This window comes from Denticeps clupeoides, chromosome 2 (genome assembly GCF_900700375.1).
Source record: "Denticeps clupeoides chromosome 2, fDenClu1.1, whole genome shotgun sequence".
Taxonomy (NCBI): domain Eukaryota; kingdom Metazoa; phylum Chordata; class Actinopteri; order Clupeiformes; family Denticipitidae; genus Denticeps; species Denticeps clupeoides.
The window spans coordinates 22465406-22493347 of NC_041708.1; the positions used below are offsets into that span (position 1 = coordinate 22465406).

Sequence of the window (27942 nt, forward strand, 5' to 3'; positions counted from 1 at the left end):
CTTTTTGAGAATAGTTTTTTAAAAAAAACCATATCTTGCTTAGCATTTTAACAAAAAAGACCCATAGAGCTACTCATCTTTCCAGTGGATGACACAAAGACACAGGACACGCCCTCCTTTCATCTTTATTCCCTCGGAGAGATGCAGACACGCCACGCTTTATAAAGGCATTGATTAAATATCAAGGCATTATATTTTTATTCATCGTCTGGAGGACTGTTTCATGATCCCAATCTGAGTTGCACAGAAACACGTTCCTCGCGACATTCAGACATCTGCTGGGCCACGACCCAGCACGGGCGCAGTGGCCTGAACACCAGCGCTGACGTCATGCTGCCTCGTTTTAAGGGAACAATGGCTTTGTTCGCGTGGTGTTTTTCAAAGTACACCAACGGATGTTAAAACATGTCACTGTTCATTTCACCATAAATTCCCACAAAATGAAGAGAGCGAAAGGGCTGGATGGGTGAAAGTGGACACCGTCAACAGGATTCTTCATATGCTTCTCTCCTTGGACTCAAGTGTAATCTGCAATTCATCTCAAATCTTGCCGAGCCACACCACAACCTACTGTAATTATTATAATTAACTGATCTAATCTATTAAATCCCTTTACAAAATTAAAATATGGCACTCCGTTCTTCGACCTGTGCAAGATTCCTCAATGCAAGCAAGCAGCACACTGGTCTCCAGCTCCTTGGTCATTTGTTCGTCTGGTAAGTGGCTAGTGGATTTTTTAGTGGTTGACCGACCACCTGATATGGAGAAAAATATGTGCACAGTATTATAATAAAAGGAATAATAAAGATCCTGCAGAAAGTGCCCAGTTTGGGGGTTTTACGGGCAGGGGTTGGAAGTGTTGCTGTGTCGAGTGGAAGGTTGGTGCGGTACGGCTGGTTTTTCGTTGGGTCGGGTCCGAAGTTGGTATGAGGGGTGGGGGTGGCAGACAGTTTTTCCTCCGGCTCACGATTTCGTTAAAAGTCCCTTTAAAGTTCTGAAATCCTCGAGGCGGTTTTACGTGACACTTGACAGAAAAAAAAAACGTCATTCAACAAACAGAACAAAGAAAAAAAGGAAAACTCACGAAGAGCAATGTGTGTAATAAGAACAAAGACGTGTAGTTAAGGCAGTTCAGATATTGCAGGATATTTTGGCCCCTGTTTTTCGAGACAGACCGGCACAACAGTCAATAGTTTGTCCCTCACAGACAAAAAAAAAAATTAAGAGCAGGATTCTTCCAAAGGGAGACAAAAAGAAGACCAAGTCTCTTTGGAGAGAATGTCTTTTTGGTTTGTGTTGCCTTCTTCTGGAGTGCTTAAAGGGCATCGTACAAAGCTCCATTCAAAAATAAATTATGTTTATTAATTTGTTTAAAAAAAAATTGTAAAAACTTAAAAGTTGTTAGCATGTTTGAACTCCAGCGATATTCGTTTTTTTTTTCCATTTTTCTTCTCTCAGTTTGTTTGTAATCTTGTCGGCGTGCAGGTAGAACTGGGAACGGCGTATTTTTCTTAAACCTGATGTGCAGTGCACCATGGGAGGTGGCCGCAGATCCTCCACCCACCCAGTCCAGTGGGAGGAGCCGGGTCAGAATAATGAACCCCTCCGCCGTGGGAGGGGCCAGAAGGAGTCAGGTGGCGCAGGGGCGCGGGGGCCAAGCCCTGAGGTCACACCCACTCCTGCATGGAGCGCTTGCAGTACAGTATGTGGCGGGGCGTGCCCTTCCTCTTAAACTGGCACACGGCGTAGGTCAGCACCAGCAGGCAGACGCCCAGCACGCAGGGCACCACCACCGCCACCGCCGGCACCGAGCCCGTCGATGGCTCCACCGGAATCGCCACGTCCATGTCGTCCTCCGCGGGGTGCTGCGGCACGAGGGGCGGGCTCTCGCAGCCCATGAACTCCTTCAGGATGGAGCGGGGGTAGCCGGGCTCCACCCTCAGCAGCTCGTTGCTGAACTTCCAGTACTCCTGACCTTTGTAGAAGTACGTGAACCCTGAAAGACAACGGTGGGGTTGTTAGTTTGTTTCGAGCTCACTACTACGTGCGCAGTGATTTAGTATGATAATTCACCCCAAACTCAACTACTGGATGTTAAATAAAAAACTTTCCACTTGAACGTGAAGTGACTGTCGGGCAGCCATGACAGGTGCCCGGGGACCAGTGTGTGGGGACACACACTGGTTGCGATTCAAATTCAAATTCAAATTCAAATTTTATTTGTCACATACACAGTCATACACGGTATGATGTGCAGTGAAATGCTTTCTGCAACTGCTACAGACCACAGTATTGCAAATGTTGCAAGTAAACAGTGAACCAATATGCAAATATTGCAAACATAACCAAGTATTACACTTTTACGTCTTTAACATAAAATATGTGTAACTGGTAGGGTGAAGGTGTGCAAATGAGTTACAGTTTTTTACAATGTTTAAGAAAGAAGAAAGAAGAATTCGGATCCCTTCCATTACGAGTCTGCTTCCTTACCAACACTTAGGCCAACACTTAGCTGTGTAGCTCAGTGCATGCGATAACTGTATACTGGGAGGTATGGAGTGTTACCAGTGCCAAAATTAAACAGATAAATACATTAATAACTAAATATGTCATGAATTACTTAAAATTAAATGTGTCATATTGAAGGTTTTATTTTGGGCACAATGACTTCGATCTGTCCAACTAACATCCTTTCCAACATAGCACTACCATTATTATTATTTTATTAGTGACATTTTTGTCACTCATTTGTGCATATTTGTAAATCTTTGTCAAGGTGATCAAGGTGTAGCGTGGTAGTAGCCTAGTGGGTAAGACACTCGCCTGTGACCCAGGTTCAAATCCCACTTACTACCATTGTGTCCCTGAGCAAGACACTTAACCTTAAGTTGCTCCAGGGGGACTGTCCCTGTAACTACTGATTGTAAGTCGCTCTGGATAAGGGCGTCTGATAAATGCTGTAAATGTAAATCAAATTGAGAGGTTAGTTGTACCGTTGGACTTGTCCACAAAGGCGCCCTGAGGAGAGTCTGGAACGCCCCTCCACACATTGATGGATTTCGGGTAGCCTGGGTCCATGGTGTGCAGGTCTTCATTAAACCTCCAGTATCTGGTCATATTCATACACACAGAGGCTCATATTAATAATCTACTCTACCTGTATATACCTACACACACACACTCACACTCCTGCACACAAACCTGTCCCCTTTGAAGAAGTAAGTTTTGGACACATCTTCCCACCACAGCGCCATCTCTATACTCTGGGAGGGCATTCCTCTGCCGAACTGGGTGATGTCCTTGGGGTATCCCGGCTGGAGCATCGTGTCCTTAAACACCCAGAACTGTTTCCCTGGAACGTCACACAGTTATTTCATCATTAATCATTCACACGACCAAAAATGTAGAACTTCTTCATGATACTCATAAAAACAGAGTTGTCGAAAAAAATTAAAAATATTGGATGGTTTTAATAATAGTTATGGATGACGTGACTGGATTGGATAAATGACAACAGGTCATGGTAAATTACATTAAAATGGATAATTATGCATCAGAACACCAATTACATTCAAATTGATGACAAAATGGATATTGTATTGTATTGATATTTATGAGGTCATGCCCATCCATAAAACTCACTAATTATTCAATTGTATTATCTGGATACACTATAGTTAATATGCACATCAAAAAGCAAAGCCTTATGGCTGTTTTATGGCTGTTATCATGGAATTCTTCAGGTAATTTTCTCCGGTTGCTCGAGAGAGTTTGTGCATTTGTTGTCTACTGCTCTGCATAAGGAAACATGTTCAAAGTTGTGTAGGCCCTTTTTCAGTGGCGAAGCTCGTCCACTGTTCATCCAAGGAGGAGTGTGAGCGGAGGAGACAACCTACCTCCCGGTGTTCTAAAGACACGGAAAGAGACATTCTCACACTGATAACAATACTAGTGCAAGAGGGTCACATATCGGAAAAATTTGTAGATAAATGTGATTACGCATAATCATATTTTCAGGTGGGGTGGGGTTGATTTATTATTATGGTATGATCATAAGTTTGAATATGGTAAGTATAATAATGATAGCTGATAATAATCTGTTCTAATCGTAATCATTATACATGTCACATGATCTATAGAACTGTTATTGATTCATGGTTTAAAACAGGGACTATTGTAAGTATCTGTGTGTGTGTCTTTACCTTTGAAGAAGACAAATTTTCCCTCGCTGTTCTCATAAACAGCGTCAATCTTGGGCGGCAGGCCTCTCCAGAACACGCTGATCAGCATGGGGTATCCTGGCATCACCGCATTATCCCGTACCCTCCAGAACCAGTGGTCCTGAGCGCACACACACACACACACACACACACACACACACACACACACACACACACACACACACACACACTTAGTTCATCTACTGATTTACTGTAGGACATTGAAGCACATGATGATGGATGTTATGTTGTTATGTGCTCATCAATATTAAGTCAATTTTCATCCTCCATATTACCCAGCATCCTTTCTCAGCCAATTAAAGCCCATGTGTTCAATTTAATATTGTTTCTTTTTGGCACGTGACTCTGTTAAGTGAGGTTCAGGCGAGTGGCAAACGCACCTTAAAGACAAACATCTCTCGTCTGAGGATGGCCAGCGTGTTGAAGTCCCCATCACAAATGCTGGGCTTGCTGCTGGGGTGCCGGGGCTTGTCTACAGGGGGCATTCGGGGGGGCCGTGTTTGTCTGTCGTGTTTTCGGGGGTCTGAAGGGGGGTGGGATCGTGGAGGGGGGGCTGTTGGTATGGCTGCTGTCGGATGCGCAGTCTTGTCTGGGGGGCCTGAGTCAAAAGTTAATAAAAAAAAAAAAACAATTCATTTTGTTATCTTGGATGAACATGATGAATTTTCAGACTCCAGGATACTACAGTGATGTCATGTATTTTTTTTTCTCACTCACACACAAACACAAATGGAAAGGAAAAGCGAGAACAAGCGTTCCTTGAGAAGAAAGGCGTTGGATGAAAGAGGGAGTTGTGACTGAAGTGGCTCTCGAGAGCGGATCTGATGAGCTCCTAGCGGCTCTATTGTTACACCCCCGCTAACGTCAGTGACGTCCCCGACGCCGCCACGCGCTCCTTCTCCACTCACGTCAACGCGACCTCACAACCGCTTGGAAATTGTAGACTTGCATTGAGAAACACTCAACAACACTCAGACTGCAAATTTGACTCAGTTATACATTTGAAATGATCCAGATTGTCAAATGAAGTCTATTAAAAAAAACGGTATTTTTGCAGAATGAGCGTCTTTATTTCTACACAGGGAGTCGAGGCTGCATTTCATGTTTGACATTGAAGTGCTACTTGGTGTGCTTCGCTGGTCCGTTCTGTGGTTGTCTGGTGATGCTGTCTGTGTCCCTGAGCAAGACACTTAACCCTGAGTGTCTCCAGGGGGACTGTCCTTGTAACTACAGACTGTAAGTCGCTCTGGATAACAGCGCCAGGTAAATGCCGTAATTGTTCTGTGTTGTCCACATGGTAGGCGGAGCCTGTAATTACCGGACTCATGTGGCACTGTGACACTGATTTGCGCTCCGAAAACAGAGGGGGTCTTAAAGATGCCATTGGCCAGTTGATTAAGTAAAGGAGAAGGAGGATGCCCTGATGTCCTGTTTTTTAATTAAAATTGTTAAAACGTTTGCTTCCATCTTTTCTATTTGTTTTACATTCCTGACCCTAGACCAGGAAATTACATCACTAAAGTCAGTACCAGTAAAGTCACAATCCATTCTAGTGTCTTCATAACTGAAGTGTTTGTGAATACATATGTGCAATTCTGGCTTCCAATCCACACACACACACACACACACACACACACACACACACACACACACATACACACAGGCATTTCCTGTTTCCCACCATAGATCTTCTGGATTCCCTGCAGGTCATCCAGGGGCAGCTTGAAGTTCTCTGTGTCCATGTACTGGTAGAACGGAGCCATGATGGCCGTGGGGTCATTCGAATGTTCCAAACCCAGGGCGTGGCCAAGCTCATGCACTGCCACCAGGAAGAGGTCATTTCCTGTCCAAACCACACACATACATGCAAACGTAAGTGCACACACCTCACACAAGAAAGCAAATGTGTGTTCTATACAGACAGGGATTGCATGGAAGGAAGGTTTGTATGTTTGATCCTTTAAACCTTTTGTAGTGAAATATGTGAATGAATAATGGGAAAAATACATCATAAACCCTGGTGCCTCTCTGATGCTGATGCTTCTGTATATTAGATATTATTAAAAAAATATTGTAAAAAAAAAAAAGCTATATTGCATCCATAAAAAGACTTTCTATGAAATTTCAGATGAATTCTGGGTTAAAATTTGGCCAAATGTAAAGGTCTGAGCCTGTCCTGGTCTTCAAGCTGTGCAATGTTAAAACCTTCCTTCTTATAATAAACATTACAACATTCCTGCACCACCCCAGAAAGTCAGAACTTCCCAGAAAATACACCTGAACTATGTCAAAGTTCACAGCAAAGCAACCCTCCCACCCGGTGGAAACAAAGGATCGAGGTAGCAGTGTGATGTGCTCCCACCCGAAACATCACACCCCTAACCCGGCACAGCTCTGCGCCATGTAACCCCAATCCTACAGCTCACATCCTGTCATTACTCTCCATCCGCCGACCCCTCCCTCCCGCTGAACTCGGCTGAACCTCAGACTCATGTCATCTTCATGTGGTGCCTTTTTCATGCACTGTGACACAAAAGGATTTGGCACTGTTCAAATTGAATAGATATCTATGGGCCATATAGACATTCAGTCATATAAGGAAAGGCAAATTGCAACTCTACTGAAGACACTCAGGTTTGTGTCTTGCTCAGGGACACAATGGTAGTAAGTGGGGTTTGAAACTGGGACTTTATGGTCTTCTGGTTCATAGCCAAGTGTCTTACTTACTAAGTGGCTACTACTACACATTCAAACTATACTATGAATACACTTTACATTATGCCATTGCTCATATTACTTCATCCATTGCCAAAGGGAAAGAAGAATTAAATGGTAGTGATGTACTCTGTCCATGTCCTGCCATTTGTCATATGTGTGGAGATTACAGAACACAACATAACAGAAGATAACAGTCACATTTTCACCAGATGTGACTGTTGGCTGTTTGCAAGTCTTTGTGCTCAAGTCCAATTTAAGTCTCTATTCTCAAATTACTAAAATGAACGTTCTGCAGATAATACTGCATCGGTGTATGTTTAAGATTAAAAGCATTTACTGTACTATATATTATTATGCACGACGGTATCAAAATTGATCAGAACATGCACCTCAGAGGGCTATGATGAAGGATTGCTTGGATGACTAATAATACTGTAATTTATATAAAATTACTGCATGTTGGAAAAAAGCTGTTATTTTATGCTAATTGCATTGCTGCAATATTTTTTAGTCCATACTGCATTTTTGCAGTAAGCTATTCTATTTTGTAAGAGGCCTGTGTTAGTGAAAAGATTTTATTGCATTCCTCGCAATAAAATGTATTTATTTTTTACATTTTCTTTAACCATAATAATAATAACAATTATTATTATTGTTAATATTATTATATTTTACTATATTCAACAGGACACACTATAAAATTTTATAGGAAGCTATAATATCCACAAATCCTAAACAGCTCAGACTCTGTTAAACGTGTGCAGTCAACTTGCCATTGCCATCAGTTTTGATTTGAAATCTGTGGCTGCAGCCTGAGATTTTCTCATTTTATGAAATAAATGTAATAGAGTTTTATGTAATTTGAATGATGGACAATAGGAGCTGTAGACATTTTTATCCCCAGTGGCTTGTCAATGTGCTCTCGCAAGAGTCAGGGTAGGCAGTCTGAATATTCATGTTTTTTTTGCACGTTTTCCACTCGGTTTCAGTCCCAAGTCACAGCATCCAAGTCCGAGTCAAGTCTCAAGTCCTTGAGGGCAAGTCTAAGGTCAAGTCACAAGTCTTTGTGCGACTTGAGTGCGACTCAATTCCCAATATCTGTAATAAATAACATTGCAGTGCTTGCTAGAAAGAACATGAGGGAATGCATGACCTGCTGCTGCCTGCATCAAAGGTCTGGGGAACAGAAAATGTCTGGCTATAACACTCACATTTATAAAACATAAAGTGAATCCAGACACTGGTGCTAATTCAGATCTCATTGGCCATAGCGAAAAGATAAGCTAACGCCCCAACATTCAATCAGACGTTGACTTTTCCTGGCCCAAACTTTTCCAATCTTTGTGTGAGCATCTGGCCAACATTAACATACAACACTGCCCTCACCATCATGATTGGGGTTTCCCAGGGTCCACGGCTCATCAGAGTCAAAGTGAGTGTCTCCTCCAATGCCGGGTCCAGGAAAGTAGGCGTGGGCCAGGAAGCCGCCCTCCCCATCAAAGGGGGAGCTATCACCATGGAAACCAGAGGCAAATATGATGGTGATGTCCACATCCTCCTTGCTCCTCTCAAGGACACTGTAGGGCACGGCCTCAAAGCGCAGCGGCGTCACGTTCTGCCACACCTGAAATGCCCGGTGGATGGCATCGTGCGTCTCCTCAGTCCCCACCTTGGGCGTGACGTTCTTAATGCTGCAGAAGCATCATGTGACACATTGATACAAGCATTCGTATATGCATTGATAACCTTAGTAGTACTGTAAAACAAATTCTAAAAAAAGCCTAAAAACAAATTATTTAAACATAAAACATAATTTTAACTTTTAAAAATATTGCATCCCTCATCCAATTAATGCATTTTCAATCAATGAATCAATCAATCTTTATTTATATAGCACATTTTAACAAGCTAGGTTGACCAAAGTGTTTCACAGCATTAAGATTTATAATTAAACAAATTATAACAGCATTATAATTAAACTTTGAAAAAAAAAAAGTAATTAGAAACCTAGTAAGAAGTATTTAAAATAAATCAAATTTAAGCACCATTCATAATAACTAGGCTTATACTTTTACAACCATGTCCTGAGCATTGGAACAGCATGGATTAATGCATAAAATGCCTTTTAATAAGAGTAATGATGGTGATATTCGTCAGAATGAAAAATTTAATTAAAAGCCTGGCACTTCTCCTGCAGGTGTTTGAACAGCTGTGAGATGGATTTTCCAATTAGGAATGATCGAGAGCCACATATTCCCACAACTGTCCGAAATGAATATTTTCCAGGAAGCACGGGAATCGTTGGAGTCTGCACTCCTCGACTGGGGTTTTCATTCCAATTCGTTCCAGACAGTTTCTGTTTCCCTCTCCCTACCGCAGTTGGTTCTGCGATGTTATTAAAGACCATAACAAGCATAATTTAAGTAATAAAGCACTGGGCTAATGGGACTGCATGTCATGATTAAAATGTACTTGTGATACTGTTATTTAGGACAATTCCTTTAGGCGTGGTAGAGTTGATGGACGCACGTCGGGGAGGGGTTGGGAGCTGGCTTTACCGTGGCGTAGTTGTATTGGAAAGCAGCAGGATAGAGAAGTCGAGGGAGGTGTGGGTCGTTCACATCGGTGGACCGGTCATCACAGGACGAGACTGGTCATCAATGGGGAGAGTGTGGTGGTCAGCAACATTCGAGGAGCAGTCAAGGCGAATCCGGCAAGTGAGGTATAGAAATGGCCGACCGTAAACAAGAGTCAGGAGCAAGGATAACAAGGTAAGAAGGCTAGAAGCCGCGAGTGTCTGAGCGAGGGGTCTTGGATCTGGCCTCCAGAACCTTCTTCTGGGAGCTCAGAGGTGCAGTGGAGGCTGTGACAATGATCTTTCACACTTGGTGATCCACCATTGATATGGTCATGCACCTGATTTTTGCACATCTCAACTCATTTTGCACACCTCTGCTCTTTTTGCACATCTCTGCACAGATGTTTGTCTTGTCTTGTTTGAAATATCCAACATATCCACTTACAAGCATCCTACATGATGTTGTCCAGTTATGGCCTTTTCGTTGTACAGAAAAGTTCAACTTTTCTCCTATAGAGAAACCTGTACACTATTTAAGTCTAAGTTAGTATAGTTTAGTGTGTATATACATATATATTTTATGATTGCACTATGGGGGGGGGTCTGTGTAAAACATTCTTTCAATACACGGTGTACGGTGAATACTGTTGTACTGACAATAAACCAATCTTGAATCTTGAGTCATGCCTTTTCTAGAATCACTGTAATCAACACTTTCTAGAATTGTTTAATGTCACATCATTTGTGGGACATTTAGTACAGTTTGGAGAGTTCTGCTGTGGTTTCACCGCCATACGACGTCCGTCTGAGATCTACTGAAGCGTCTGGAAAATATGCAGATTAATCAATATCTCATCTTCCTCCACCACTATATCTCTCTCCCCTTTTTTTGTTGCCGAGATTGGAGGGACCTTCTCTGAGTGCCACGTTTGCACCTCCACCGTGCCGGATTCGACCTAAAAGCCACCTCTAGCATTTCACACATCCAACTTTGGGCAAAAGGCCCAGGCTCTGGCATGAAAACAGTAGCAGTGTGGCGACTCTTGCTCCACGGGGGTCATGGGAAATGGGCAGGTAAGCGCTGTTAACTGCGCCAGGATCTGGGGCCGAGTGGCAGCGTGGACGTGGCACAGCCCACAGAACACCAGCAGCTTTACATCATGCATCTTTCAAATAACAAAGATGGCGTACAATAAATAAAACTAATTAATTGTGGCAAAATGAACAGAACATTTATTTTTCTGTTTTACTATATAAACAGCTTTAGGAATCAGGGTGGGTTATATATATTTTTTTTTTTTCAAAATTGTATCCTACATTCTGCATCATTATTTTTATGTAAGACCCATTTAAATGTAGTTATGGAGTGTAATTCCAGCAACATGTTACTTTGTATCTTGCATCACTGGTCAATGGTAACAATAACAAAACATTGAAATATAACAAAAGCCTTTTTACATGACATCATAGTCAATAACAAAGGCAACAATTCTTGAATTAGACGAAATACATTTGGGCTACGCTGCTTTATTGAGTTTTCCCAACAATAGGCATATGTACCTTCAATATTGTTCTGTACGAGACTGGGGTGTTGAGGAGCTGTAAGCAAGACTCTGGATTCCCATCTAAATCGATACCCAGCAGCCCTCCAGGGCTGGAGGCTCTCCGCGTAGCCATGCATCTTAATCACCATCATTGAACCGGGTCTCAGCCCAGGCCATGATTTACAGGAGATAAATGTCTGATCTGTTGCCGCCAAACGGCATCTGCGGTCGATCAAACAGGAATAGAATACTGCTGGGGCAATGCACAGAAAAGTGGATGTTCTGACAGGCCAAACACGGAACGTTCAAAGACCAAAATGACTGCGTAGGTTTTGCAAGGCGCACGCATAACGCGGCGAGCCGGAAAAAAACTCCAACACACTCCAACCTGTTACATAACGCGACAGAGAGAGCTCAGAATAAAACCACCTTTTCTGTTCAGTAGGGGAAACTCGACCAGTGCCTTATCCATCCACTTCAGGCTCACACCAAGCAGCAACTGACCCCAAACAGAATGACCCAAGATTGTTCTTAAAGTGATATACTGTCATGCAGAATACATGTATTCGCCATATAAATAGAGAATGACTGATTGATATTGATACAGTTACGGGGCAGTGGTGGCCTAGTGGTTAAGGAAGCGGCCCAGTAATCAGAATCCCGATCCGCCAAGGTGCCACTGAGGCGCCACTGAGCAACTCACCATCCCCACACACTGCTCCCCGGGTTCGAGTCATGGCTGCCCACTGTTCACCAAGGGGGATGGGTTAAAAGCAGTGTCACTGTGTGCTGTGCTGCAGTGTCTCACAATGACAATCACTTCACTTTCTACAAGCATTTCACTGGATTACAAGCATTTCATTGCATATCATACCGTGTATGACTGCGTACGCGACAAATAAAATTTGAATTTGTACCATTTTGAGCTGCATGAGAGATGAAAAGTTAGTTTTTTTCTGTTCACCTGTATGTGATGTGCTTGTGTTGCCACTTCTGTCCAGTTAACGCATAGCGCTTTTTCCGCACGTTTACTTTGGACGCACCCCCAAACTCATCTGGCACCCCACACCTCGGCTTCATCATCCAGCTAAGACAGACAGACAAAAGGACAGGCAGAAATAGATGTATGTCACATCACAAAAAACAAAGCACATTTCAAAGCACAATACATTTATTAGTTTTTCCACAAAGAAATAAACAGACCTAGACCCGAGCTTTTGTTACGAGTATTTTTTTTTATTTCCCTTAGCTGTTTGGGATCATAAATAAAAAATAATTTGTAGTTTTCTCAAAAAATAATGTCCTCATTTAAGTACATTGGGATAAAATAATACTGTGTAACAATACTATTACTAAAATGGGTCGATTAAAACTACAGATACTTTGGATGAGCATTAGTACCATGTCTACCATGTTTCTGAAGGTGCCATAGAAGAACTCTGCTGATATTGTGGCCATCTTGTTTTCTTTATGTTTTCTTTATGTGTATAGAGCTTCTCTGACCTCTATAGGGCAAAGCAAAGGTTTGAACTGAACAGAATAATATATTACGTAAAGTGAAGCCAAAATGTAATGTTCCCATATGAGGACAAGGAAGGGCCTTCTCGTGACAAGCAAGTGCCAATTGGACTGAATGGACTCTTGCAGCAGAATAACATGCTTTCAGGAGACTGAAACAGTTCGCTGATGCAACATTCACCAGCTTTCTTATCTGAATACTTCAATTAAATCAGCAAATATGGTACCAGAGACAAGAAAAGTATGAGCACAGGCTAAATTGCTGCAATGTTAATGGTCCATTTTGCTAATCTCTAGTGGAGCCTGCCTAACTGTGAATATGCAAACAAACTTTATGGTGATCAATATAACTTTTTTTATATTGCCCCCTGAGGTCTTCAAAAGCTATTACTCCAGACTACATAAAACAGTCAACTGGAATGAATGAACTGGAAAATGCACATGTTAGGCATTAGGAATCTACTTCAAAAATAATCCCCCAAAAATAACTAATGAAGGAACAACTAACATTATTCGAGAGGGCAGTGCACATTTCTATGAAGCAGCCTGTTTTATTCCTTTTTTTGTCGGTCTGTAACGTGATTCTCTCCAGCGATTTCCTGCAAGTCGATACTCTGGCCCGACCGCTGGGCACACAGCGGCTGAATGGCGATTCATTGAGCCAAACGGGAATGAAAGGGACGTTCAGAAATCTGTGTTTACGGACCTCAGCTGTCCGGCCGAATCAACGGGCCACTCATGAGGTAGGAAAACAATCTGAAAACGGCTCCCTGTGAGGAGCATTGTGGACGTGAGCGGTCGAGTGCGTGCCAGCGTGCGCGGGGGACTCACTCCATGGTGTCCTTGTCCAGCAGTCCGGTGGCGTTGAGGCCGTAGCGCCGCTGCATGGCAGCGATGGCCGTCTGGAGGATGTGAGCGGAGCGTAGCAGAGACAGCCGGGGGTTGGGAGGGGTCAGGTAACCGTAGCGCTGCAGCCAAGCCTGTGACACGCACACGGCAAAGTACAGGGTCACCGAACACTTATACACTCCGTACCATACTTTCCACACACACAACACTGGCGGTTTCAGGGTGCACTGCCCCTGTAACCACTAAAGTTGCTCTGGATTAGATCGTCTAATAAATGTGGTATATGTAAATGGGTGGAGCCTCCAGAACATTTCTCAATGGCTGGTAGACCAGTGTATGTTTCAATACGTTGTCCACAGACAGAGAAATAGAAGTACCACTGTGTGCCTATATGGGTTCAGATGCTTGTCGCTGGGGCAGTACCCTTCTGAAGAACAATAATGTAGCTGTCATCGCAGGTACTTTTTGGTACCTTAGTCATCTGTACCATTTAAGGCACAATTTTGTACCTGTCAGGACTGTCATTTAAAATTATATTTACATATAAGTATGGAATATAAGTATGCTGCAAAGGGCAGCACATTTGTTGCGTTGTACACGGAGCTGGAGGTTAAAGACCTTGCAGAAGGAGCCACAGACGAGGGGAGGCTGGGCTCGAACCCGGTAACCTTCAACTCACAGGCACAGAGTCTTAATCCACTGGGCTATAAGTATAAGCTACTATGTCTGTCTGTGATTGATGTATTTTCATGTACATTTCTTTTGTCCTTTGTTGTGTTATGCTGCTGTGAAAAAAATACTTTTACAAACATGAACATCAGACTCTTTTGGAAAAATTGGTCAGATCTATCCATTCTGTCACTATTGTGCAGGTAAAATCTAGCAATTTACAAGCATTTTTGTTCATTTCCATGTGGTGCAGGTTTGTAGGTACAACTATGTACTTTCCCAAATCATGTACCTTTAAATGTACAACATGGTATCACAAAGGACCCGTCCTGTACCTTTTAAGTTACAATCGACTGAAAGGAACAGTTTAATATTGTGCCCTGTGTGTACTTTTATTTTTCTGTGGACAATAAAGGACAATAAAAATCACAATGTGGTCTGGTACTACTTTTTCATTTAGAGCATTATTGCAACATCATAATCCATTGCTTAATTTTTACGTAAATATTAAAAACAGTGTTTAGACCCCCGTTGCTGCAACTGCAGTGGTTTATGAACTCTGATCGACTCTTGTGTAGCAACTTTAAATTTCATCCTTCGCTGGGCTTTCTGCTCCGAGCTGGGAAATTCCCTGACACAGCTCCATTACACACTCACACACACACATGCACACACTCACACACAGTGAAAGATCTCATTGAAAATGTTTCCAGAGTAAAAGCCACACTTAAATATACTCTCATTTGCGCATAATTGCCTGCTCCTAATAAGAATTTACTCTCGATTCAGGAAACCAAATCAGTGAAAATGAGCATGTGCATGTTCAATAATGCAAAATGCATATTTATCAGATGGCTTTCCGGGTTCGAACCCAAATACCCCAGTTCTGAAGTTCAAACTGCCATTTTCATGGAAGTTTGTTACATTTCTGTGGTCCCACAAATACAGACTCGTGTTTTGGTGGCGCCACTGAAGCCACCACTAAAAGAACAAAGGAACCGGCACAGTGGACTTGTAACCGAAGGGTTGCAGGTTCGAATCCCGAACCCGCCAAAGTGCCACTGAGGTTCCTTTGAGAAAGGTGCTGTGCCCACACACTGCTGCCGCATCTGGACCGGAGTTTATTGGTGAACTGATTCCCTGTACTGCTTTGTGTATGTCGTTATAAATCCCTGTTTTACATTAGTCATGCGATTGGGTCCGCATTCTAAGTTCAGCATCCATCCTGTGACACTTGGACTTATGGTACGGAATAAAACAACTCCATCAATAACAAGACTCTGCGGGAAACCTTGATGCTCTGTATTATTCATATCCCAGTGATATTTTCCAAGCACTTTATGTAACGTTAGGAATTACGCTGCTAGAATCGGCAGCGTTGGATCGACCTCCACGTTTGCTGCGATTTCACGAACCGAGAGATAAAGCTGTCTGTGAAGTGACTGCGCTCTACAAGCGGATCCGACCGCAGCCAACCTTCCTGAATAAGGCCCGGTCCACCCACAAACACACACGCACAGATAAAAACGCCCCCACGTGGCAGCAAATCAGACGCAACTCTAAATATGAACTACTCTTCATATTCACAATAGCCTCTTTGCTGATTACAGCCAACTGATTAATAACTAGAGGTGGGCATAGATTAATTTTCTTAATCTAGATTAATCTCACTGTAATCTTGGAACTAATCTAGATTAATCTAGAGTAAACAAAATTGATCTAGATTATTCTAGAGCGAGCAGAATTAATCTAGATTAATCTATCTTCTAGATTAATCTATATTAATCTACATTAAAATGGCTCATTTGAATTCTGCCGAAGGCATTCAGAATATGTGTGCTACCCAGGGGCTCATCTCCTGTTTCCAAAATGCATCACAAACTGCTTGAGAAAGCTGTTCTACTATGACAATTGGTGATGAAAATAAATGATGTCCATGTTACCACATCACGTTTGATGTGGTAATTTCACAGTTCGAAGACTCGTTCTCGCCCCCTACAGTGCAATTCGGCTAGGTATACATCCGCGCTAAAATATCAAGGTGAAAGTCATCATAGTGTAGCGGTTCTTCTTCTGCGTTGTGGAACTTTTTGATTTCGTTTCTTTAACCACAAATGATGAGCTGACACCCAAGAGATTTTCTGTGCAAAGTGTATTCTGTGCAAAAAGCAAGATCGCGTCAGAACATCGCGTCACACATCGCGTCTTTCTGCACCTCTCTCTACAATATACAGTATTAAAAGAACATTAAAAATATATTCACAAAATAAAACACATGCAAAATATTCCTAATATGTACATAAATTAAAATGAAAGAAATAACTATTTGCACACAAACCCCACGCACCTCTCACAGCTCAGGCCATGTGTCCAAGACACCTGAACTGGGTCTCAAAAACAAAATAAAAGTCTTTAGGAAATAAGAAACTAAAAGACACAAGAAAGAAGAAATATACTTATAAATCTAGTGTAACCATTTAACTCCGGCACAATAGCTTGCGTAGTATAGACCCAGCTCCCTACCCAACTTTGTGAATAGATTAACGGGGATATTTTTTTTATCGCAGGATAAGAGTCTCACGTTAACGCAGCATGTTAACGCAGATAACGGCCCACCACTATTAATAACGTAATCAACCAATTAACTACAGTTGTGGATCTTCACTGGTCTCACAATTCAATTCAACAATATCAATTATCAATGCCTCGATTATCAATACATCATGTCGCGTCCAATCAGTTTTCAACATTATGTCAGTGAGATGAAAGTTAAGGCCTGTAAACCAGGCGTTTTTGTGGGACCACTCGTGTTTGGTGAGTGGTCCAGATTCGACACTGACAGCCTCTTTGCCATCATTTACGTTTACGGTGTGCGAAAGTGCTGCTTCAACCGGAAACACGTACAGCAGCCAATGTGAATTATACGCAATTCCACGTTTTACTGCGGATCCCATTATATTTGTTGGATTCTGTGATTCCGACTGCATTTTCACAGAAATCTTTGGGCCCTATGTTTGACATTTCAAAAGGCCATACATACTGCAATGGGACTTATTACATGATTGCACATCCTATTTTATGCTCCTTTATTACAGCTTTTTCACATCTTCTGGCTACCATCTGAAGACACTTAATGCATGCTCTCTCTCTTCCTCTCTCTGACACACACACACACACCCTCCTGCTGCACATTTCTGAGTAACCCAATTACCCATCAGCTCATAACCACACACACGGACTCATGTGATCCTCATTTCTCCGCTCCTCTGCAGGAGGCTGCTTCTCGTCCTTCACTCATCCGGGACGGAACAACCAGACATCCAGCTGGAGGCCAGAGCACAGCTGCTTCATATTCAACCATCAATCATATCTATTACACACACAGACACAGACACACACACACAGATGGAAGTATGAGTAACCCTGTATAATCCCGTGGACTGGTGTGAACCTGACTCGACTGGCGCACAAGCTAATGAGTGGAATGAGGCTTTATCAGCTCGGCGGGAACATCAAAGCCTCGTAAGAAAAGCCGAGCGAGGGCTTCTTCATCCGAGCGCTGCAGAGCACGCGCGGTGGTTGCCATCGCAACACAAGACTCCGCTGTTGCCATGACTACACACTGGGCGGGTGCGGCCATCACAACTCACACACACATCTCATTCAAGATGTAAAACTGCCTATTCTGAGAGCAACAACATGGCTCAACTACTTATTTACATTAACTATCATTCTTCAGTTAACGTAAATACATAAAACATACTACTGGCATAAAGAAATAAAAACATGTCTTCTTGTATTATATGGGTTTTGCTGTGGTAAATATTAATTATACCTATAAACATATATGAAAGAAGAGTCATGTCTCCAATAATATTAAAGTTTTCAAATTCAAGGTCCTTTATTTAATACTCATTAGTATACAATAAATAATAACTACTTACTCTACCAGTCGAAAGTTTGAACGCCCCTACTCTGTGGCAGTTATGGAGAAGATGTAGCCATTTTGTACAATCCAATGCAAGAAACATATTTAGTGTTTGTCTTATCAGGAGAAAGTGAAGTGTGTTTTTTCAGAGTCGCCTCTTTTTACCTTCATGGCAGCTTTCTTCACTATCGTCATCATCAAAAGCTGCTAGATGTGATGCTCATTAACATGAGTGAATGATAAGGAAGTGTTCAGTATGAACCTTCAGGACTTGGAAACCGCCCAAGGCAAGAAAGAAACATTTACATTTACGGCATTTATCAGACGGCCTTATCCAGAGCGACTTACATTCAGTAGTTATGGGACAGTCCCCCCCTGGAGCAACTTAGGGTTAAGTGTCTTTCTCAGGGACACAATGGTAGTAAGTGGGATTTGAACCTGGGTCTTCTGGTTCATAGGCGAGTGCGTTACCCACTAGGCTACTTCCACCCTACTTCCACCATCCCTGTCATCCCAATTGGAGAGACACAACTCTTCAAATTTCTGTTTATTATATAACCTCACATGTGTTATGTCATAGTCCTGCATCTTCAGTTTTGTTCTCTGATGTAAAAAAAAGCAAGACAAAGAAATAAGTAGGTGCGCTAAGACTTGATTAATAGTGTAGGTTTGAATGTATTTCCATGATATGAGGTATGCCGTACAAGTCGGTTTCGGTCTGAATGGAATACGTGAGGGAGGTACTTTACTGCCGTCTGGTACTGAAGATGTCAATTATTCTAAGGTCCCCTATTAAGAAAATTTTACTTTGCGAGATTATTTAACATTAATACGAGTTCTCCTAGCCTGACTTTGGTCTTGCAGTGGCTAGACTGCTTCACCGTTCAGAGAGCGGCAGGAATTTTTTACCAAATACCAAAGGTTACCTCCCACCCAGTGAATTTCCCACCCCTCTTCAAACAGGAAGTATTTATGACGTCATTTCCACGAATCCCCCTCAACTTCTATTGGCCGCCTCTCCTCCTCGTTAGCATTTAAAACTCCAGACACCGAAATGGCGTGTCCTGGGAAATCTCATTGTGGGACTGGATGAAAGTGCTTGTAACTCTGCACCTAGGCTGAATTTCAGAAAGAGACGTCAGATACAGTATTAGGGGACAATAAGACTGACATAAAAGCAAAAACTTTTTCATAATAAGGGACCTTTAAACTAAAAAGCAATGCCCATTTGCACAATTTTTGCCATTGGCAATATAGGCTAGAGCTTTAATCAGGCCTAAAAAATAAGGCTAAGAGGGAGAGGTAATGTGTGGTGAAATGAGTGTGTTTAATCACCAGAGGCCTGCCTTTGTTTCACCTCCTCAGAGTCCTTTTTTTCCATAAATTGCAAATCAAATTAACATTTCATTTCAAAATTAACAGATTTACAACTTGTGTTATGTCCTTTGGGCCATAGAATTGTTTGGGGTGCTCTGTGTTGTGTGTGTTTCCCTTTTAGACTGTCTGATGGGCGGAGATTGGGATTATGGTTCCGCCCACCGATTCCCTCGTCAACTGCCAGCCAATCAATGCACAGGACGGGACTACTTAAGGACCATTCCAACCACCAGTCAAGGTTAATTGTTATGGAGCTGGAGGAGGCAAGAAGAATGTTGGACGTTTTGCAATGTAGAGTTGCAGAGTTAGAGATAAGACTTTGTTGTCTGTTAGAATGATCGGTGTGGTTAGTTGTGGCTTTGTTGTGTATGTGTATAGTCTCTCCTTTCATGGTGTGTTGTCCTAATGGAGAGATGTGTAGTTGTTGTATATAGCACTTTAGGTTTGGTTGGTTGTTCACCACTCACTGTAAATAAAAGCGCAGTATTTCACTTGGGTCTGGTATCTGTGTATTCCCACCGCACACATTCCCCTCGGGGACGGGGATGTGACACTGCCAAACACTTTTGCCAATTACCGAAACAAATGTACAAGCAGCGACTCATGCGGAAAGGATAAATACTATAGACCGGAAGTTCATGTTAGCTGACAGATCATTTACCACGTGAGCTCGACCCTCCAGCCCGAATGGGTCTAGTCAGGATTTTCAGTTCCAATACAGGCAAATGCCAAGGGCACTGTCCATCCAGGGTGCGTTGCCAAGGGAGGAAAAGAAAATTGTTCAAACTAGTTGGTATTACTGTATGTTAATTTGAAAAGATCAAACCTGCTTAGGTAGTAGTATTAGTATTAATAATAATAATGGTATGTAACTTTCCTATGAGGCCATAGCGGCACCCCCCTGCTCTATAAGCTGCACCATCTGTTCTAGTTTATTGTTGGTTTTCCATATCTTTGGCTTTGATGCAGTTCAGGCTTGTTTTCCCTTTTTTGGAAAGGGAATTCCAGCAGAATTCCAGATCGTTGAAACTTGCCTGGGTGCATCTTATTTTTGTCACAATTCCCAGGGTCAGATCTCATTCATATACACACACACACACACACACATATTATCCAGAGCGCCTTACAACCAGTAGTGACAGGGACAGTCCTCCCTGGAGACACTCAGGGTTAAGTGTCTTGCTCAGGGACACAATGGTAGGAAGTGGGATTTGAACCTGGGACTTTGTGGTCAGGTGTGTTACACACTAGGTTACTGCCACCCTCATAAACCCTCATACTATTTTATTACTATTTTATATAACAGAATTGTTATCTGGTATAAAAAATGTAAAAATGAGTCCACAGCAGGCTGTCAGTTGAGTGTTGAAAGTCCTTTTTCACTCTCAGCCTAATCAGATATCATCGATGACGGAGATGTTTTATGGTGATATGATCTATCATTAGAATTACCTTAATGTGAGCTGAGCTGCCAGGATGCTGAATCCACACATCTGCCTGATTACAAGTACAGAGGAGCCCGGCAATACATTTCAAAACATCGAACAGTCATTACATCACAGATGTGAATGTTTTATTGCATTTTCATTATTAATAATAATAATAATAATAAGCCGTGGGTAGGTTGGAGTTCAGGATGTATAGGATTCTTTACTGTTCATTCTGCATTGCATTTTTATAAAATACTTTGACAAATGTACTGAGTGACATGACCTGTCACTATAATCATATATATTATACATTATACTGTATAGGAAAATCTATATAAAAAGTCGATACAGTGTAACAATGTATAATATATATACATTGAAAAATGTGCTAAAAGGTTTACTCTTAAACACTAAAATAAAAATGTTTCATGTTCCCCATCTTCACTGCTACCTAGCAATCCAATCTCCAGAGCCTCCGCCTTCACCGCCGACCCAAACCCTTCCAGTGGGACCAATTCCGAGGCAGCCTGAAGACTCAAATCCTCTATCCTGCTGTAAACATCAGCGCCAGCGACTTCGCGACCAGCAGCGACCGCATAAACAGAATCTAATGACAGGTCCTGATGGTGAGATCAAAACTCATTCCCCGGGCGCTGCTGGCGTGGGCCGTTGCGGCGAGAAATCGGGAGGAGACGATTCCCTCTAATTTACCTCGAACTGATCTAACGCTTGGAATCATCTGTTGTCAGTGTGTGCGACATGAACAACACCCAGCCGCCACTTTGCATCCTGCATACTATTGCATGAGCATCTCAGCCGCTGTCATTGCCATGATCACTAGTCAGTGATTTACAGATGAATTTATCAGATAAAAACATATACAGATACTCAAAAATTTAAGAGCGTTTCATTGTATAAAATTGCCAAGGCTTCTCTGCATTCTGTGTCATATACGGAAGAGCCACTAGATGGCGGTACCTGACTGAATGTGCACTGGTGGCGGTAAGGAAGTGGACTCATAGTCGTAAGGTTGTGGGTTCAATTGGGTTAAGTGCAGAGGACACATTTCGCTGTGTGTCTCCGAATGCTGTGCTGCACAATAACAGATTCAGTATTTTATAATGACTCAAGCATTCCATATTGAGCATTCCATAGGTGCATGCATAATTTTTACATAACGTTTCACATTACTAATCAAACAAAGCAAACAGGAAAGTCCATTTTTTTATTTCTGAACAAGTACAGTACATTGAATATCACATATTACAGCACAGAGAACCTGCAGTAGTTTGGCATTCGGGAGAAAGAGAGTGTGTGAGGGAACAGGTGCAGCTATATGATCCATACAACAGGCACACATGCACACACACACACACACACACACACACCCCATGGGCATGCTGTTTCCCAGCAGAAGTGACGTACATAGGCCCATGTGTGAGCGCCATCCCTGCCAAGCAGAGAGCATGCTGGGATTGGAGTGTGAGTTTGACCCAATCTGACACACATGCTGTGCTTGCGAACCTTTTAAAAACACCAGACCCATATGGTAAATTATGAATTAATGACATCAGGAGGTTCTGGCCACAACGCTTCCACACGGCAAATTAATGTCACGGGTCATGTTCACAACTGCAACTCTGCAGTGCAATATGTCACAGGCATAATATGAGCCAGTTTGGAACTGTGTGACTGATCAGGTGCCAGCAGATTTATTTTCTAATATGAATCAATTAACTGGATATTGCACGCACAGGGACAATCGAAAGTGAAGTGATTGTCATTGTGAAACACTGCAGCACAGCACAGCACAAGGTGACACAACAAAATGTGTCCTCAGTATTTAACCATCCCCTTTGGTGAGCAGTGGGCAACCATGACAGGCACCCAGGGAGCAGTGTGTGGGGACGGTGCTTTACTCAGTGGCACCTTGGTGGCTCGGAATTCGAACCGGCAACCTTCTGATTAAGGGGAAGCTTCCTAAACCGCTAGGCCACCACTGCCCCTTGTTTTTTTTTATTTGTTTTTTTTAGATCTTTACAACTACTACACTTTAACTTATATCTGTACTGATATATAAATCTATCTATATCCAATGTCTTTTATTTCGAGGAAATGGTGTGGATTGCAAAAAAATGTCTAATTAGGATGCTTTTCATCAGAGCCGATTTATCATGATAACACTGCAGAATTTTCCGTTTTTACCGATAAACCTGAAACAGGATTCTCTGTGATGCATTATCTGCCAAATTTCAGTGTTGTGTTTTGCAAAGGCTGAGCAGTTCCAAAAATGTTCGCAATGCACAAAAAAAAAAAAAAAAATCAAACTTTCCCCTTCATACCTTTTCCACAGATTCCACCCATCAGTCATTAGTGTCTGTGATACATAAGAGCAAAAACTTCCTTCGTCCTGTTTCTAACCTGTTTGATTACGAATAATTGCAATGTGCATGACTCTAAAAAATTAATTGTGTTAGATTAAAGAGATCTGCACAGCAGCACAGCACCAGACCGTCTGTGGAAGTAGCTTCACATCACTCACATTAATCGGTGGGCTCCATGAACTCAAACACGATTTATTATTCACTATGACTTATTTTTAGGAGCTGCAGTGTTGCCATAGCAGCAGAGTAGCATTGCTTTCATAGCAGGTAAGTGGTGCTGTATGGTGAGTACAGTATCGAGGGTAATAACTGTACAGTAACTAACGGGGATGAATGAAGGGAGCTCATGGGGCACTTGTAGCGCAAGGACAGTGGCACGATCAGGGCCGCCTGATAATCAATATTCCCCATTATGCATACATACATACATACATACACAAACGTTTTTTATCGATTACAAACTCGATAGCAATACTAAGGATGGCAGTCAATACTATTTTCGATACTGCAGTGGGAGGAAAAATAAACACAGGAACTTTTTAATAATTTTTTTAATGAATAAAGTTTTTTTTTTAAGGTCAGAACACCACACACACACACACACACACACACACACACATTACATAAAGAAGTCCAACTGCCTTCATTGGAACCCTTTTTTGGATAAAACGGGAACCTTCACCAGCATACACAAAGAAATGAATGAATAAATAAATTGATAAATCTACCAATGAACAAAAAAAATAAACAAATACATTTAAAAAGAAATATATTTTAATGTTTTTGAGTCAGAATAAGAAAAAACACATCTTGCTGGCATAGACCGTAATTCCAGGTTTACCGCACAAGCGCAACCCGATCCCGACCCCGACTAAAATGATAAATATTGAGCCTAAACCCGACCTGAAATACTTACAGACAGTGATCTTGCTTTTTACATGTAAACATTGGGTCCTCGAGGTAACCGGGGCAGGGGCTGCCCACTGCAAGGCCTGTTGAAAATTGCCGTAGTCTCCTGGACAATTCTGTGAACTAGCAGATGCAAAACTGGAATTTAAGTATGGATACCAGTGCTAACTGGTATCAAAGTCTACCCCTTTTGACAACCCTAAACACCCCTACTCTCTGGTGGTTATGGAGACTAAGATGGAGCCATTTTGAAGAATCCAATGAAGTGAACATATTTAGTGTTTGTTGTATGAGGAGAAAGTGAAGAATGTTTGAATGTTTTTCAGAATCGCCTTTTTACCTTCATGGCTATTGTCGTCATCAAAAGCTGCTAGATGAGAAGCTCATTAACATGGTAGTAGCCTAGTGGGTAACACACTCAACTATGAACTTGAAGACCCAGGTTCAAATCCCACTTACTACCATTGTGTCCCTGAGCAAGACACTTAACCCTGAGTGTCTCCAGGGGGGACTGTCCCTGTCACTACTGATTGTAAGTCGCTCTGGATAAGGGCGTCTGATAAATGCTGTAAATGTAAATGTGAACAATAAGAAAGTGTTCAGTATAAAACCTTTAGGACTGTTGAAAACCGTCCCATCGTCCCCATTGGAGAGACGCAACTCTTCAACTTTTTGATTATTACATAACCTCACGTGTGTTAACTGATAGTCCTGTGTCTTCAGTTTTGTTCATTAATATCCCAAAAAGGAGAAGGTGCATTGCAGCTTTGGAAGGTGAAAATATGGTAAATATGGTATAAATGGTTAATGGAGTGGAGTTAAATAATGAGTATAGAATTTTGAATTACTTAATTTTCTCTAATAGTTTAAAAACACTTCAACAGCACAATGTAGCTCCAAGTCAACCACACTTCTGTGAAATTAAACTGTCCACTTAGGAAGCACATGCTGTTCTGCAAATGGAATAGACAACAGGTATAAATTATAGGCAATTAGCAAGAGATCCCCAATAAAGGCGTGGTTCTGCAGTTCCTATGCTTTCTGGCTGCCACATGGGACAGAGCCTGGGGACGCAGTGGAGAACGTTCTGCTGGCCACAACATCCTCCAGCATGACCGGTTTGGCAGTGGGTCAGTAATGGTGTGCGGTGGCATTTCTTTGAGGTGCCACACAGCCCTCCATGTGCTCACCAAAGGTAGCCTGATTGCCATTAGGTACCGAGATGAGATCCTCAGACCTGAATCCAATTGAGTACATCTGGGACATCGTCACAGACTGTGCAGCAGTTGGTGGATGCATTAGTCCAGGTCTGGGAGGAGATCCCTCAGGAGACCATCTGACACCTCATCAGGAGCATGTCCAGGCATTGTAGGGAGGTCATACAGGCACAGCGCACTCCAGTCCAATGAAAAGACCACCAGATGAATCCTAGTCCCTAGCACTAAACTGCTAACAAGACGACTTAGCATGAAATATACCAGAGGGTCACCACAGCCACCACCACCGTAACAGTGAAACCTTCAGGGATCTTCAAATGGACCAGTAGCATCATAATGGACACGTAATGCACACCATGACGCTGGACTAAAACCTGCACTGTCCAGTACCTCCACACATGGACAAATACTCTATACTACACTTTGGACTTCTCCACCTCTACAACTGTAGGACTTTTTCTCTTCTTGGTCAAATCATCACCATCCCTGCACTGACACCTACTGCAGACTCACTCTACCCTGGAAGGGGGTCCCTCTCTCTATCACTCCTTCCCAAGGTTTCTTTCTTTCTTTTTTGTGGAGTTTCTCCTTGTGTACAGAAGGGTCAAGCGTGGGGGGTGTCAACTGTCAACCCATTGAGACAAACTGTATGTGATTATGGGCTATATAAGAAATAAATGTTGTTGTTGTTGGTCCATTTATACATTTTGTGTGATTTTGTTGTCAGCACATTCAAAACTGTAAAGGACAACGTATTTGTTAAGAATATTTCATTCATTCAGATCTAGGATGTCTTATTTTTGCGTTCCTTATTTTTTTTTGAGCAGCGTAGAATAAAATTGCACATTTTCAGGTCTATGCTGTAATCCTGACACTCACAAGACAACCACCGAACGTGATCAGTGTTCAACACAGGAAGAGCATGAGACGTGTGTGATCGGCATGTGTGTGTGTGTGTGTGTGTGTGCGCAGGCTGCTCATACCCACTCGACGCTCTCAGAGCAGAAATCCCGGCCTAAGGGAAGAACACACGGGTTACAGTCCGGCAGATTCCGTTCCTCCACAGTCACGTGACCCACGCGTTCGCATGTCACCTACAGTCTCGTCCCTTATTAAACTTTTCACTCCACTCCACGATTACAGTATGATCACAACATTTTATGATCATGTGAACTGTAGAGAAGCGGCCGTGTCGGTCCCAGAGCGAAGTGAAATTCTACTGAATGTGATCAGTGGAAATTGATAAAAGGAGCAGATTTTATTGATTATGGATCGCTAAATAAGGAACATTGTGCCAATCCTGCACTTACGTACTTTTATAATGCTGCGGGTCACGTGACATCATGGACTGAAGGAGCAACTGATGCTTCCTCGTAAAGCTACCGCGTGTTACTTGTTACTCCGGAAATGACTGCTTCTCTGTGGTGACCGTCACCTTTTCTTCCACTGGATATATTTTCTGGCCCGTTTATCCTCCCCGCGTTCTCGTCACAGACCGGGTTACAAAATCCATAAAAACATTATTACGGGCGGAGCTCATCCGGTGTGAATCCTCCAGCAACCTTTCAATCTAAAAGCAGCCACACGGCCCGGACCGAACCCCTCATCAAGCTGCGAGACGGGCGCATCCCCTGCCCCGCCCCGGTCACCACAGGCCCGCCCCACGCTGCCCAGCCCAGACTCCCCGAACTTCACCATCCCAGACGCCGAGCAGGAAAAGAGTGACAGGCAGCCGAACCGACAATTCTGAGATACGGTGAAATATCGATGCGATGTGCGATAACGATGGAGGCGATTATTACACTGGTGTAAAACTGGAGTAACTTCCATGCATGCATCTTCCATGCATCAGGGTGGTAGTGGATAACACACTCGCCTATGAACCAGAAGACCCGGGTTCGAATCCCACTTACTACCATCGTGTCCCTGAGCAAGACACTTAACCCTAAGTTGCTCCAGGGGGGGGACTGTCCCTCTGTCGCTCTGGATAAGGACGCCTGATTAATGCTGTAAATGTAAATCTGATAAATGGGCTGACCTGCCACCACGAATTACATCCTAATGAGAGAAATACGGCTTCAAGTGACACACAAAGCTGCAGGTTCGGCATCGCCAGGGTCGCGGGTTCGAGCCTTCGTAACCTGAAAGGTAACCCGGAGTTCTGCAAACTTGCCCCCCCCCCCACGCAGAGACCCCGGCCGCGGGCCTGCCGTCTTACCTCCACGCTGAACGGCTGTCCCTCCGCCTGCGCGCCGCACACAATCCACAGCAGCAGCTGCACGCCGCAGAAGGAGCCCCGATAAAAGCCACGCAAGCGCCTCCTGGCGTGGAGCGTCGCGAACATAGTGGCCCGTTCGCGGCGGACTCGCGTCGCTGTCGGCCGAGCCGGCGGTCCTCGGCCAACTCGGGCTTCCCTTTGTCCGCTGGCTGGACCGTCGGCGAGCTGCAGATCCCGGCGTCCCCGCTCCGGTCCGACCGCTACGCGCTATAGCGGCCAGTTTTCAAGCGTCCGTCGAGCCCGCTGCGCATGCGCAGAGAGCGGAGTCGCATCCCTGTCCCTCCCTGTCCCTCCCTGGCGAC

General features: G+C 43.0%; 1 protein-coding gene across 1 annotated transcript; it reads right to left on the bottom strand.

Moving 5' to 3' along the window:
* Nucleotides 1–107: 107 nt before the first annotated feature.
* LOC114784630 (matrix metalloproteinase-16-like) lies at nucleotides 108–27875 on the bottom strand. The gene is made up of 10 exons (XM_028970151.1): nucleotides 27581–27875; nucleotides 13431–13579; nucleotides 12046–12168; nucleotides 8346–8650; nucleotides 5923–6084; nucleotides 4622–4839; nucleotides 4203–4341; nucleotides 3202–3352; nucleotides 2994–3109; nucleotides 108–1996 (listed from the first exon to the last, which is right to left on the bottom strand). The coding sequence occupies exons 1-10, from the start codon at nucleotides 27704–27706 to the stop codon at nucleotides 1668–1670; spliced, it is 1818 nt and encodes a 605-aa protein (XP_028825984.1). The 5' UTR covers nucleotides 27707–27875; the 3' UTR covers nucleotides 108–1667.
* Between the last annotated feature and the right edge of the window lie 67 nt (nucleotides 27876–27942).